The sequence below is a fragment of the Agelaius tricolor genome, unplaced genomic scaffold (assembly GCF_023055355.1).
Source record: "Agelaius tricolor isolate 1412-34295 unplaced genomic scaffold, bAgeTri1.0.p SCAF_1, whole genome shotgun sequence".
In the NCBI taxonomy this organism is placed as follows: Eukaryota; Metazoa; Chordata; class Aves; order Passeriformes; family Icteridae; genus Agelaius; species Agelaius tricolor.
This window is the reverse complement of record NW_027269261.1, coordinates 60,487,172-60,500,518: the sequence shown is the minus strand read 5'-3', so window position 1 is coordinate 60,500,518 and position 13,347 is coordinate 60,487,172. Positions and strand designations below refer to the sequence as shown.

Here is a 13,347-nt window from a genome sequence, read left to right as displayed (position 1 = left end):
TTTCTTCCTGTGTGAAATATGTGGGCTTAGTAGTGTTAATCTATTTTATAAATCACTTTATCTTCCTTGCCATATGAAAAAGAACTGTTTCTATGTTGCCCTTTAGGGATGGAGAAGACCTACTGCAAGAAATTAGAATATATGACTAATTACTTCAAAAAGGTGGATTTCTACCTGTATGCCGGGCCTGCAGCTCGCATTCGAGCAAAGAATGTTCCAAAAGACTATTTTACCTGTAAGTCTGGACCAATCCTGGGATTGAGCAATCAATGTAGCAGGAAATAAACTATTGATCAAACAAACAAACAAACAAATAAATAAGGAAATGGATAATCAGTAGTAATCAGCAGTGTGAGCAGCTTTCTGTTTCCCTTAACTTGGCTTCAACATCCATGGAAGTTGTTTGGGAATTTTCTTTGGAAGAATGACCACTTTACATGAATTAGAAGGTTAGAAAAGATTGTTGCAGACTCTAATTTGTATTTTCTTGACATTCAAAGATGAAGTAAAGGTAGTTTGTTTTTTTTTAACTGGAATTCAGGTCTTTCATAAGTGCATTGCTCTTGACAGGTTTCTTGCGCAACATTGGCAGAGTCAGTCTTTTGGAAGTAATGAATATTTCTGTGTGTACAAAGTTACAGAGTCTGAACCTTAGCACAGTGGAGTCTAAGTCTTGGTTAAGACATTATACCTAGTGTCTCAAAAGAACAGAAAATTGAAACCATTTGAGCTAACTCTGACTTGAAATAGATACCATGCTATCAGACTGGAAAAAAAATCCCAGAACTTTCTGTATCAGGAAAAACAATGGAGATAAAATCATTTAAATTCTCTATGTATTGACTTCAAAGAATTTGTAAAGTATTGTAAAAGGGATAGTTATTGCAGGTTGGAAATAAGAGCTGGGATCCCGTTGTACTTTTAATTCATATTTTATAATTGTGCTTATATTTGAAGGCACAATATTTATATGACATAAAGCAAACTTCCATTGGTTTAAGTCATACCAAAGCAGCTGAGGAAAGAATACTCATAGTTTTTCTGTGTCTCAATCTCAATAAAATTGTTGACCCATTTCCTCTAATACTCTTAGATTTTCTGTAGGAATTTTTCTTCCATGAAGTGCTCAGATTTACTTTTTAGAAAGTTAATCTCAAATGGTTAAACTAGTCTTTCAAAATGTGCAAGGCGAAAATACCAAGATAGACTGAAATTTCCTGTGTGACTGTTGCTGGAAGCAAAATACAAGACAAGTTCTCCAGGTCTTGTTCAATGTAAAAAAGGTTATACTTCAAACAGGGGTTAGATAAGAGAAAAAAAACCTCAGGTCTGATGATCTGTCAGCTTTAGGTGTAGGCAGTCATCAGCATGGAAGTTTTCTACAGTCTGTCCTGATGTACCCAAAGTTCTGGTGTTCTAGTTACTTCCATAGGCACACTTACAGACAGTTACCATTGGAAACATAACATTCCTACCTGTGGAAGGTGATAGTTGCCACTACCTTCACAAGCTAATAAAGAAAACCAACTTTATAGACAAAAAGCATATGTAAGTTTTTTTCATGAGGCTTTGTCCTTCAGCCATTCAAATGGATATTAACTCATCTTTTCTTTTTGACAGTTGACTCAGAAGGAATCGTTAAAAACCTCACAGTGAGTAAATGTTCTCATAACTTTTACTCATAGCTACTCTTAATAAGAATCTGAGGGAAAACCACTGTTTGTATCACTGTTTGTAAAAAAATGAGACTATGGTGCCAGTTTAAATATTGTACTGACTCCACTCTACCTTGAGAGGCAGTTCTGGAAGTTGTTCAAAGATGATGCACAAAGGTTTGCCATAGGAGATCTCTGTTCAGGGAAAATTGCTCTGTAGTTCACTTTGAAAGAGAAGAGGCTGAGTTCAGGGGCAGAAACTTGGGTATATCTTCATGATAGAAGAGAATACAGCACAGAGATGCTTTAGACAATAGGCATCTGTTAGCACTGGAACACAAGTGCTGCACTCAGGCTAGGCCAAAGTAACTTTTCCACACAAGAGATTGTAGAGTACATTGGCACAAAGTGTTGTAGAGGCTGGAAATATAAGTAGGAGGGGGGGATTTTAGACACATTAATGCAGGACAGCACTGTAAGGGCTTTTAGATCTGATCTACAAGGAACATCTGATTTTAAAAGTCCCTTAAGCCTAGAAGAAACTAAGCAGTTATGAGAAAGAAACTTCGTTCAATACTTGGCTTGTTCTTTCACACTTTCTCTAAGTGTCTGATTCTAGGAATTTTGGAGGTCTGATTTTAAACAGAGCATTAGGCAAGATAGGCCTTTGGCATCAGGCAGTATGACTGTCTTAGGAGCTTTTGACATATCACTGAAATAGTTGCAGTGCTTTTACATATGCTGCACCATGACAGGGTTCTGTATTGGTAATTCTGCTTGGAACTGAGCTATGCTGAATGGATCTAGCACTTGAGGGCAGGTCCAAGCTTGCCTGTCGCCCATGTGGGCACATTTTGACAGCTGAGTTCTGAAGGATTCAAATAAAGAAGTGCAGAACAGAGTGCAAACCAAAGGAAGACCAAACCTATTTTACTAAAGGGTGATGTGACAGTGCATGGTGCTTTCCTCTTTCCTTATGCTTTTTTAGACAGATAATTCAGTCTCTGTCACTTTTTTGTAGTGTTCAAGATATACATTAATACATGTGGGATGAATGCGCTGGCTAAACTAAAAAAATTGTAGGACAGTTGTCTTTTTGTATTTCTTTCCTTTTACAATTTACACTGAGATAAACATTTAAACTGCTTGCTCTCAGTGTGCTGTCATAAATTCCCCCTGTTTTCTTCATTGCCAGTTTGTTTTCTATTCTGTGGCTTGTCCTGTGCCAAGCAGTAGACAGGTGTTGTGGTACATTTATAAAAATGCTCTCGATTTGTCAAAATCCCGGGCTCCCAAATGGATATGTTTCCGATAAATCTCCACTAGAGGTCTCCCGTTAACCTGTTGTACTTGCGGGAGTAGTATCAATGGCTGGGAATAGCTGAAGGAGCTTTCTCAGTGCTACATCCACCGCCTCGCTGTATGATGCAGAGTCTGTCATATCTAAGAGCATTGGTATGAGGGGAATATTACAACCTGCATGTTCTCAACTTCAGCTGAAACTGCTACTGCTAATAGTTACGGAGATGTGACATCTTGTGCCTTATGGGAATAGTCTGGTACCAGGATGTGCCCTCTTTTCTTTCTTCTTCATAAATGGTTGGTGTATTTTGTCCCTGTCAAGTTATTAGAATGAAGGGGTTTTTGCAGATAAGGTAGTTGTGTGTTTTATATTTATTGCTAATGAATAAGTCATATGCTGATTTCCTCTATTTTTCCTTTTAATTAGACCTCTTCTTCCGAGATAGCAAACACACTGAATACTTATTTTTCATGTTCCTGGATTCCTCTGTTCTTCTTTGATGGCTACTGAGGCACAGTTACTCCCATATCACATGTTAAAGTCTGTATCCTATGCAGAGCGAACAGTTTTAGTATTTAGAAGTGAAGATGTCAGAACAGGCTCCAAGCATGGTATAGTTTGCACAGCCTGTGTGGTAAAACAGGTCCACTTCTGTGGCCTACGCAGCTTCCTAGCAGCTCCTCCTTTAGCATTTTAGATATTCTGGGTTATCCCAGTGCTGGATTCCTGATCTGGAGCAACACTACTGGAACTTTGCCATGATGCTTGCAGCCAGCTGGAATGGCTTCTAACAGCCATATATAGTTAAGTCTTTGCAGTATGTCGTATGGTTATCATTAGGCTCAAAATTCCAAGCTCTTCTGTGGCATGCCTGCTAATGCAGCAGTTATATGAACACACTAAATGTGGGTGTAAAAGTTAAGATCTTTCGCTAACAGCTGAGCAATGGACATTTACATGTTCAGGCTTGCAGCTAAAACCCTAGACTGTGCTAAATTGTGTATGCTTGGCTTGCTTTGTTATTTGTTGAATGGTAAAGTGACAGAAGGTGGCAGAAATAAACTGCCAGGGAACTTTCTCCTGTGAAGTGTAATCCTACCAATCCGATGCCAATGGCATTAGTACAGAAATATAAACTAAACAGTTCTACTGAGTGTCTTTAAGCCTTAGATGTACTTTCACCACAGTATTTGTGGGCTCGGTATACAAATTGTATGTGATCTATTTTCAAAGAGTTCCAAATGTGTCGCTTTTCCTTGCATTGCTTCTGGGGCCAAAAATGACATCTGCGGGTCATGCAAGAAGCTATCTGTGATTAATGGGCTTGTGCTTGCATTCCTATCACTAAGACATTTGTGATAATTTTGAATGATAGGTGGTTGTTTGAAACTGAGTGAAACTCGTGACTGGACTCCTTTCTCTCGCACAGTGCAGAAGATCCCCTCAGCACTTCAAGCCCTATCTGACCCCTGACTTGCCCAAACGATTCCACTATGCTAACAACATTCGTATTGATAAAGTTCATCTTTTGGTGGATCGACAGTGGCTGGCTGTGAGGTAACATGATTGTTATGCTGTTTTTTTCATCCCACTTTCATCCCTTTAATTGCCTTCACAGCTGCTTCATTTCCTGTTTTGCTTTAGACTTGTTACATTTCCATGTTTCTTACAGTTAAAATCATACTATACATAAAAAGGAAACATGATTGTTTGGATGAAACTAAATCACTGTCCGGGACATACTAAAAGAAATGTGCACTGAAAAAAAAATCTTATAATCACCCTATTTTAAACTGTGTTCAAATGTTCTTGGGCCTCTGAAAACAGGATACCTGCACCGGACAACTGTGCATTGCTATCTCTTAATTTTTTCATGTGTCTTAGAAATGGGTAGATAAAAATAAGTGTTAGTCACCATGTCAGAGTATTCTGTTGTGTTGCTAATTCTATAACCCATCCCCACATTATCCACGTCTCTTCAGTCTTCAGAATCCATGACGAAAATGCATTGTCTTGTAAGGCAAAATCCCTTGCAGTCTTATTTATATTATTCCACAGAGGCTGACAGCAGTTCTCCCATTGTAAGCTTTCTGTTAAAATGCCAAAGAATATAACTAGGAATTCTTCCAAAATAGATTACACTTCTTCTGCAACCTGTAGCTAGGTAAAGGCCTCAGTTCAAAAATGGCCATTTTTTCAACTTGCTTTGAAAATATTGTTTCAGTGTACACTCATAGCCAGTTAGGATAATTTATTACTGTCCATACCAATTTCTGTTAGAGGAGAAAGAGGTCTTCATAGAAATGAATATTATGATGAGCCATAAATGCTGCAATATGATGGCAGAGTCAGTTCTCAAGGAATGATGGAGTCTGTGAGCCACAATGACTGTTACTAAGTGCTTCCATTTGTGTCATTTTTATTTACACTCTGTGATGGTTTCTCCTAAGGGATAAAAGTTACACATCTTGTGATGGAGGTAACCATGGCTATAACAATGAATTCAAAAGTATGGAGGTAAGATGATTTCTATTCTATTTAATTCTTGCACTTTCTTATGTACAAAATCATCATGTGCCAGGTAAGTCACCAGAATACAGAACAATGACAGTTTTTGCAGTGCGCTTTTTCTTTTCTGGCCACAAGACATGTAAATTGTAAACACATACTAGGTCCAAATATTTGTAGTGCCTTTCATTGATGTGTATAAGGCCTTCTTTGGGGTCCTGTAGTAAAAACAGTCTGGGCTTACCTTACCTGCTTGGAGACAGGTAGACTGCAGTAAACCAAGTGTGCCATGTTTAGCTACTGAATTCTTTTTTTTCTTTCATTCCTCCACTGAGGCAATACCCAAAAAATCTCCATAGGCTCTGGGAGTTCATCTGAGCATCTGGAAGCCTGTATGCTCAAATAAACTAAATCTTATTGTCTCTCCTTATATTACAAGAGTTAATCATATCACCAGAGCAAAAAACTAATTAGCTATACTGTGTGTTAGTATAGCCTATGTTACAGTTTCATCTCATTTTCACTTCTGGTTATAGTGAAAATATTTTGAGGTCTTGAGCTTTTGGTGTTTCATGTACTTTCTGTGATGTGAACCTTTAGCTAAGGTCAAGCATGCCACTCTAAGTCCCATATTCTGTGCCTAAGAATCAGATCCTTCCAGATCTTTACAACTATGTTAAAACCAAATGTCAGTGATCAGAATTACACTGAATGTTTGTATGGAAAGAAAAGGTAAATAATAGATAACCTTGCACAGGTGCCACAACTGATGCCTTTTTTTGTTAGGTTTTTTTTTTTTTTTTTTTTAAGAAAAGAGCAATATTTCACCTTTCTATAATAAATTGAACATTCCTTTTCTGTTATGGACATATAATATTATTTTCGAACAGATCATTGTCCTGTTAGTCATGTTTCCCATATCTCCCGGCAGGCAGTTCAGGAGGCTCACAAAGCAGCAAAACTCCCGTGAGTCTGTACATAGTATCAGTGTTCAACCACAGGGCTTGCAGGCTGCAGAAGGGCTGCCCAGCACTGCACAGTGCCATTGGTGGTACAGATGCAGGTCTTTGCTGAGTTTGGAATGGGCCTCTGCAGTTCCCTGCTCCTTGCTTTAACCATGGCCATAGACTCTTAAGTGACCCAAAGACTTCAGAGTGCAACAGGTATTAAAAAACACCCCAAAACCAAATGAGACTCATTATATAGTTTAAAATGGGAATTTTTGCTTTGCATTTTTCTTCAAATTATGTGCAATGGCAGAAAATTGCCTTCCTTACCAGAATAATCCTGTACTTTTAACTTCTGTGACTGTGAAAAGACTATATTTTGTTTCATTGTCCCAGTTTTCATAAAGTGCAACTGAATTGGTTTTGACTTTGGTTTCCTTTAGGTAACTATTTTTTTTTGTTTTTACTATTACAATCTAGGCTATATTCTTAGCATATGGCCCAAGCTTTAAAGAGAAAACAGAAGTGGATGCTTTTGAAAACATTGAGGTTTACAACCTAATGTGTGGTGAGTAGAAACAATCCAGTACTTTAGACTATAAAGTTCTAGTATTTTCAAATACCAGTGTTATAAGAGCTAAAAGAAGCATAGCTAAAAATTGAGTGAATTCATTCAAAACCAAAACACTGAAGCCATGCTCTTAGGCCTTCTTTACACTGCTAAGAAATTGACTTCCAGAAGGTGCTCTGCTTTGAAGGTTTTTTCTGATTGCAGAAGAACTCCACTAAAGAATCAGAGGGAACCACACCATGCCATGTGGGTTTGCTGTCAAACTAATGCCTGTGGAATTGTGGATAAGAATCTTGCAGAGAGTATCTGCTCTTGCTCATAACTTAGGGTGAACCATTGTAGTCCCAGCAGTGCACAATTAGGAAGCATGAACCTCAGAAAATATGGATTAAAGCATCACACAAAAATGCAATAGGTCACTAGGTTTCACAATGTGATGCACTTGCAATAACATTTATACTTTGCATTAAACTGTCTAATCTTGTGAATGTTGTGACAATGTATAAAACTGTACCAACGGTACTCAAATTTATAGTTACTAAATCTTGATGCTGTGGAAGATAGCAAAGAACCTTCAGACCTAGAAAACTGCAAGTTGGTGGGAGTAGTTACTGTAATAGTTTAAATAATGGAATAAGCTATTTCTTCTACCTTTAAAAATTACTAGGAGATTAGTAGATTTGGACAGATAATATCTTTTTAAAATACTGTTTTAGTCTTAAAATATGTTTACAAATTTCAAATGTTTCAACAGATTTGCTGCATATAGCACCAGCAGAAAACAATGGAACACATGGCAGCTTGAATCACCTCTTAAAGAAGCCCTTTTACAATCCTTCACATCCAAAGGAAGTCTCATCTCCCTCTTTATGTACAGTTTCCAGTCTGATTCCTACAGATGAACTGGGATGCAACTGCACACAAGTAAATAAGGGTTTCTGGCATCTTTTAATCATCTTTGTCAAGTGTGTTCTGCTTTCTTCATTTTTTCTCTAAACAATGGATTCATTTTGAACAATTCTCTGACTTTTTACAGATACCCGTTGAGTTAGCAGAAGAGCTAAACAAGAGGTTAAATCTCACCACAGAAGAAAGTGAGTAGCAAAAAATGAAAAGAGCAGCAGTATTTTAAAATCCACACTTGGTTTATATTTTATGTCACTGGTTTCAGTGGGAATTTTTGCAACATTAATTACAATTGAAAGTGAAGTAGGAAAATCAGGTCAGAAGCATCTTTTTTTTAAAATTCTTCCTTTTTGTGTATTAAAAAAATGCTAAGGGACTCTGTTACAGCAACATGTATCTATAGGAATAGGATCTGAACCTCATTAAAATTTTGGAGAAAACCATCAAGATTTCAATGGTCTTGAAGAAAATGTGAGCACTATCAGGCTATGTGACATAACTCTTGTTCCTTACCCTGTATCCATAACTTTACCTTTCTCTGATGAAAAATTCCCATAGATACTTCTTTCTACATTTTTATGGGGTTTCTGGAAATTTTGGGAAGCATTGTAATGCCTCCTAGTCAAATAAGATGTAAATTTTACTCCACTGGCAAGATAAATTCAAAATATTTGCATTGGTATGAAACTTCAAAGAAACAAGAGTTTGCAAGTCTGATATATTTTATTGACTTTTGTACATTAAACATAATATGAAAACTATTTTCTATATTTTTATTCTACTTATAAGCCTAAAGAACCACAACTAGGTTTACTGTTGGATCTATTTGTATTTGCTAAAGTTTTAGTTAACAATTTTGTCTGTTCTCTTAACCCCTTGTGCCATCCAAAATGTTATAGAAGAATAAATCAATAATTATTATTTAAAATTTAGTAAAGAAGGCAAGCTCATCTCATTTGCCATATGGGAGACCCAGAGTTCTTCAGAAGGAAAAGGTCTACTGCCTCCTTTCCCATCATCGGTATGTGAGTGGGTACAGCTACGATATCCGGATGCCACTGTGGACTGCATACACTGTGAATAAGCCTGTAGGTTATCAAATATCTCTACTACTCTTAAGTATGGGATCTAATGGGTTAAAAATGTGGTCCATTCATCAGGAACCCTGTTTAATGGCTGGTGGATGTCATGTGACTAAGGCACTTGTGTCAGAAAAAATGTCTTTGATATTATTTAACTTTTAGCTATCTTAAAATAAAGTTTTGAGAAGTGGGAATGACCCTTTGTTAGGGACACGAAAGATTATAGGAGCTGCTGGTAAACTGGTTCTATTAAGCCTGTCCTGTAAAAGGGATATGCTGTCAAGACAATTCTCCATCTCTCCTGTCAGTCAGTTCCTGGGGAAAAGCAGGCTGTGATTTCCCAAATCAGAAGTTTTAAGCTTTCCAATGAGTACCATGACCTTTTTCCTATTAAATACCCTCTATGCAACTCTACAAGACAGTTTGCACTGGTGCATATGTGTTCTTTGCTCTCTGTTACACAATATAATTTCTGGGAAATGTAGTTATGGTTGAATGAACCTCTGAGTGTTTAAGGGTAGGTGGATCCAGAATAAATTGTTTGAGTTTTCAGGGTCAGTAAACTAATGGACATTCATGGGCTTACTTGTCCTTATAATTTGACCCTTTTTCTAGTTGCCTTGAGGAAATAGCTTCTATATTGAATCTTCTGTCTGAAGAGGACTGTCATTGATGTCTATGTGATTTCTTATTTCAGTGATTTCTTACTGAAATAAGAAGAAATTATTTTAAACAAATGTATGCTGCTAAAATGATAGTATTTCAGAAAGTTTCACTCCATGCTTTCTACTGATTCTTCACTATCTTGGTTGAAGTATCATGAATCCAATCCTAAGAAGGCTAAAAATCATTTAAACAAATGTCCATTTCAACAAGAACTGTTTATACTTCATATTTGAAGATCTGCCCTTAAACCTTTCAATGAAAGTGCATTACCCAATTGAAAACTAGTAAATGGTGGGCATATTTTTTGTCTGATTTTGCTTTAAAAAGATTGAAAAGTCCCATCAGAGATATAGTCTTCTTAATATTGAGCTTAACAAATGCTCAAAACCCACATAACTTTCCAGATGTTTTCCTTTGTTGAAAAACAAATTCTCAGCCAAGAATCATAGAAGTTTAAAGGGTTGAAATGGACCTTAAATATAATTTAATTCCAATCCAGCCCTGCCATGGACAGGGACATCTCCCACTAGACCAGATTGCTCAAGGCCTTATCCAACCTGGCTTTGAACAATGCCAGGGTTGGGGCATCCACAACCTCCCCTGGCAACTTGTTCCAGTGTCTCACAACCCTTATGTGAAAAAAATTCTTCCGAATATCTAACCTAAATTTCCCCTCTTTCAATTTGTACCCATTTCTCCTTGTCTTATCAGTACAGTTCTTGACCAAGAGTCCCTCTCTGGCTTTCTTGTATGTTCCCTTCAGATACTGGAAAAGTTCCTGCTCAGCTTAACATCTAACTTAAGAGAAATACATATTTTGCAGGAGTACCTTATAGCAGTTTATGCAACATTGTGGGAAGCAGTGAATGACTGAGACTGAAGTATTGGAGGACATAGGTCACAGCAGACTCCAAGACAGTGATGTATGTTTTCTGTAGGAAGAATAGGAAATCATAAATTCCATCTGTAATAGTGTCAGAGGCACAACAGCTCTGAGTGTGAGCTCACACACTGACTTACCTTGCACAGTAAGCTGACATTATGATTTTTTTATTACATGTGCTAATCAAGAGGAATAGGCTTTGTAATTTATAACAACTGTGGAAGGACAGAGGGATAGAGCTAATGCCTTTGACGGTGAGGTTTGGCTGCAATACTTGGGAATGACAGAAAGTTGCCCTTTCTACAGAATTTTTATTGCACCCTGGGTTAATTATGTTTGGATGCAGCCTGTGCAATGCTTGACACAATTTGTAAGTTGGGGTATATCTCATAATTATGTAGCTATAAAGAAGTGCTTAAATATTAATCTAGGTAATGCAGGCTGGACTTTTGCATGATTTGGGAGTTTTGAAACTGGTTGAATAACATACACTTGCAAATCTTAAATAAAAGATGTCAGCATTTTGATTAATTCTTATTCTTGGGAATAAGAGAAATTTAAGATTGAAGGACATTAGTTTTCTCGAGGCTTTATACTCATCTTCCAGAGAGGAAGGCACATTTTCTTGCAAAAAGACAAACACACCTGAAGGGGGCTGCATTTGACATAGAAGACCACAGCAGATGCTCAAATTCTGTTATGCAATGCAAATAACTTTTGCTTCTTGACATTAATTACTGGCTCATCAAAAATTAATAAATGGCATTGAAAAGGACAATTCATGATGTGATAGGCACAGACAATTTTTACTTTTAACTGCTTTCTTCAGGAGACAATATGGTTCTTTGACCTGAAATAGAAGGAGCCAAATTGGTGATGAATGTTTTTTTTGGTTTTTGTTTGTTTGGTTAGGTTTTTTTGACACATGATCTGCTCAGGAGTCAAAGGAAGACTTTTGTCTTTTATATTTCATTCCATGTGGTATATATATGTTTTCCATTAATATGCAACCTGACCATAATATGGCATCTACTTGAATTCTGATAAAAGTAACTAAAGAAATTAAATCAAGGAGTAAAAAGAGGCAAAAGAAGAGGAACATTACAGTTCTTTTTTTTTTTTTTTGCTTTTTTTTTTTTGGTTTTAATTGATCAAAACAAACAATGTACTGAAAATTAAATTAGACGTTTATCTTCTATTTATAAGGGTATAATGCAAAATATATTCCAGTCTTACCAAAATGAAAATAAGTTACAGGTAATGGGGAATGAAAACAAGAGTTAAACACAAAAAAGCATATTCAGATGATCTAATGTTATTGTAAAATTATGAAAAAGTTTGTAGAAAAGGTTCTAGAAAAAAAAAGTGAAGGTTATAGAAAGAATTATAGTCATCAGAATAATTTTTGGCCAGATCTTAGCATGTTAGCATATTTTGGTGAAGTTACTAAAGCCAGGAAAATGTTCCAAATTTACTGTGCATTTCTTTATCTGTAACTCTTCAGCAGCACAAATTCTTATGGAGACTGCATCATCAGATGCCAAATGAGGTGATAGTGTCACTTTTATGTACTAGCTGCTTTCCAGGAGGATGTGACATCGAGTTTGTGTTTCCAGAAATATGTAAAAGTGACGAATGAGTCAAATGTGAAATCTGTTTTTGCCTAAGGTGTAACTTTATTTTGCTGCTACAGTTTTACACAGTGCATACGGATTTCCCTGAATTACCTAAAAACAGGAGTAGAAGAAAAACACTACCCAGAAAACCTTAGTGTCCATTACTTGCATTGACCTGATTCACTATGAAAATAGGAGAAGATTCAATGAAGTCCATTCTAGAAAGTAAAACCATACAAAGCATTGGCTTAGCCACAGCCGTGGGTGTAAGATTTGTTTTTCCTTTTCACAGGAAAACACATCTCCTCTTCCTCCCACTGTTTCAGACTGTCTGCGGCCTGATGTTAGAATCCCTGCTGCTTGGAGCCAAAATTGTTCTGACTACCCAGAAGGGCTGACCTTGACCCACAGTTTCCTCTATCCTCCCAGTGAGCATGGTTCTTTTTATAGACCTTAGAAAGTCTTAATCAGCTGGATGTGGGTTTATGTTTAAACATATACCCAAACACCAAAACAAACTTCTTTGGATCAGCATGTTGGGCAGAAAAAGGTTTCCAGTGTTTGCAGACTGACCAAAAGTAGGGTAGCTGCTACTTGTATCTAAATATTTTTGGTTTAGAATCTTAAAGGGTTTTTTTAAAATATGGAACAACTTGAATGTGATGAAAACCGGTTGGAATGATGTAGAGGGTTGGAAGGGAAAGGCTCTCCGTCTTCCTCTGCGTAAATATTCGTTTCCTATTTTCAAATTTAGTAGTTATTATTTATTGAGTAGATTTCTTGAACAAATTTGGAGATATGTTTGCAATAGGATCATACACTCATGCTCAAATGTAACATGTGTTTGAACTACGTGCACCTACAATTTATAGTGATATATGAATCAATTGGTCTTTGTATAGTGTTCCATTCACTTATATTTTGCTCTTTTTATATAGACTACAATTCATCTGATCTTGAACAGTATGATGCCTTACTCACCAGCAATATTGCTCCCATGTATAAAGCTTTCAAAGGTAGGTTGCAAAATTTTGATTATTTATGCTTAATTTTCTATAATTATTGTTCTGGATTTAATAAAGCTATCACAAAATTTTAAATCATTAATGCATGGCCTGCTGTATATCCAGATGTTGTGAAAATATCCCTAAAACATTTTGGGAATAGATGTTTGAAAATTTATAGCACAATTACATGGGGTTTTTTTTCT

General features: G+C 36.6%; 1 protein-coding gene across 1 annotated transcript in view; it reads left to right on the top strand.

Annotated features, from left to right (window-relative positions):
• ENPP3 (ectonucleotide pyrophosphatase/phosphodiesterase 3) overlaps nucleotides 1-13,347 on the top strand; it is a 35,125-nt gene that overhangs the window by 16,875 nt on the left and 4,903 nt on the right. The window contains exons 13-22 of the mRNA XM_071436522.1: nucleotides 107-235; nucleotides 1,621-1,652; nucleotides 4,388-4,515; nucleotides 5,409-5,475; nucleotides 6,894-6,981; nucleotides 7,739-7,908; nucleotides 8,021-8,078; nucleotides 8,824-8,978; nucleotides 12,430-12,565; nucleotides 13,076-13,153. Coding sequence (XP_071292623.1) covers nucleotides 107-235; nucleotides 1,621-1,652; nucleotides 4,388-4,515; nucleotides 5,409-5,475; nucleotides 6,894-6,981; nucleotides 7,739-7,908; nucleotides 8,021-8,078; nucleotides 8,824-8,978; nucleotides 12,430-12,565; nucleotides 13,076-13,153 — 1,041 coding nt within the window. The remainder of the gene's footprint in view (nucleotides 1-106; nucleotides 236-1,620; nucleotides 1,653-4,387; nucleotides 4,516-5,408; nucleotides 5,476-6,893; nucleotides 6,982-7,738; nucleotides 7,909-8,020; nucleotides 8,079-8,823; nucleotides 8,979-12,429; nucleotides 12,566-13,075; nucleotides 13,154-13,347) is intronic.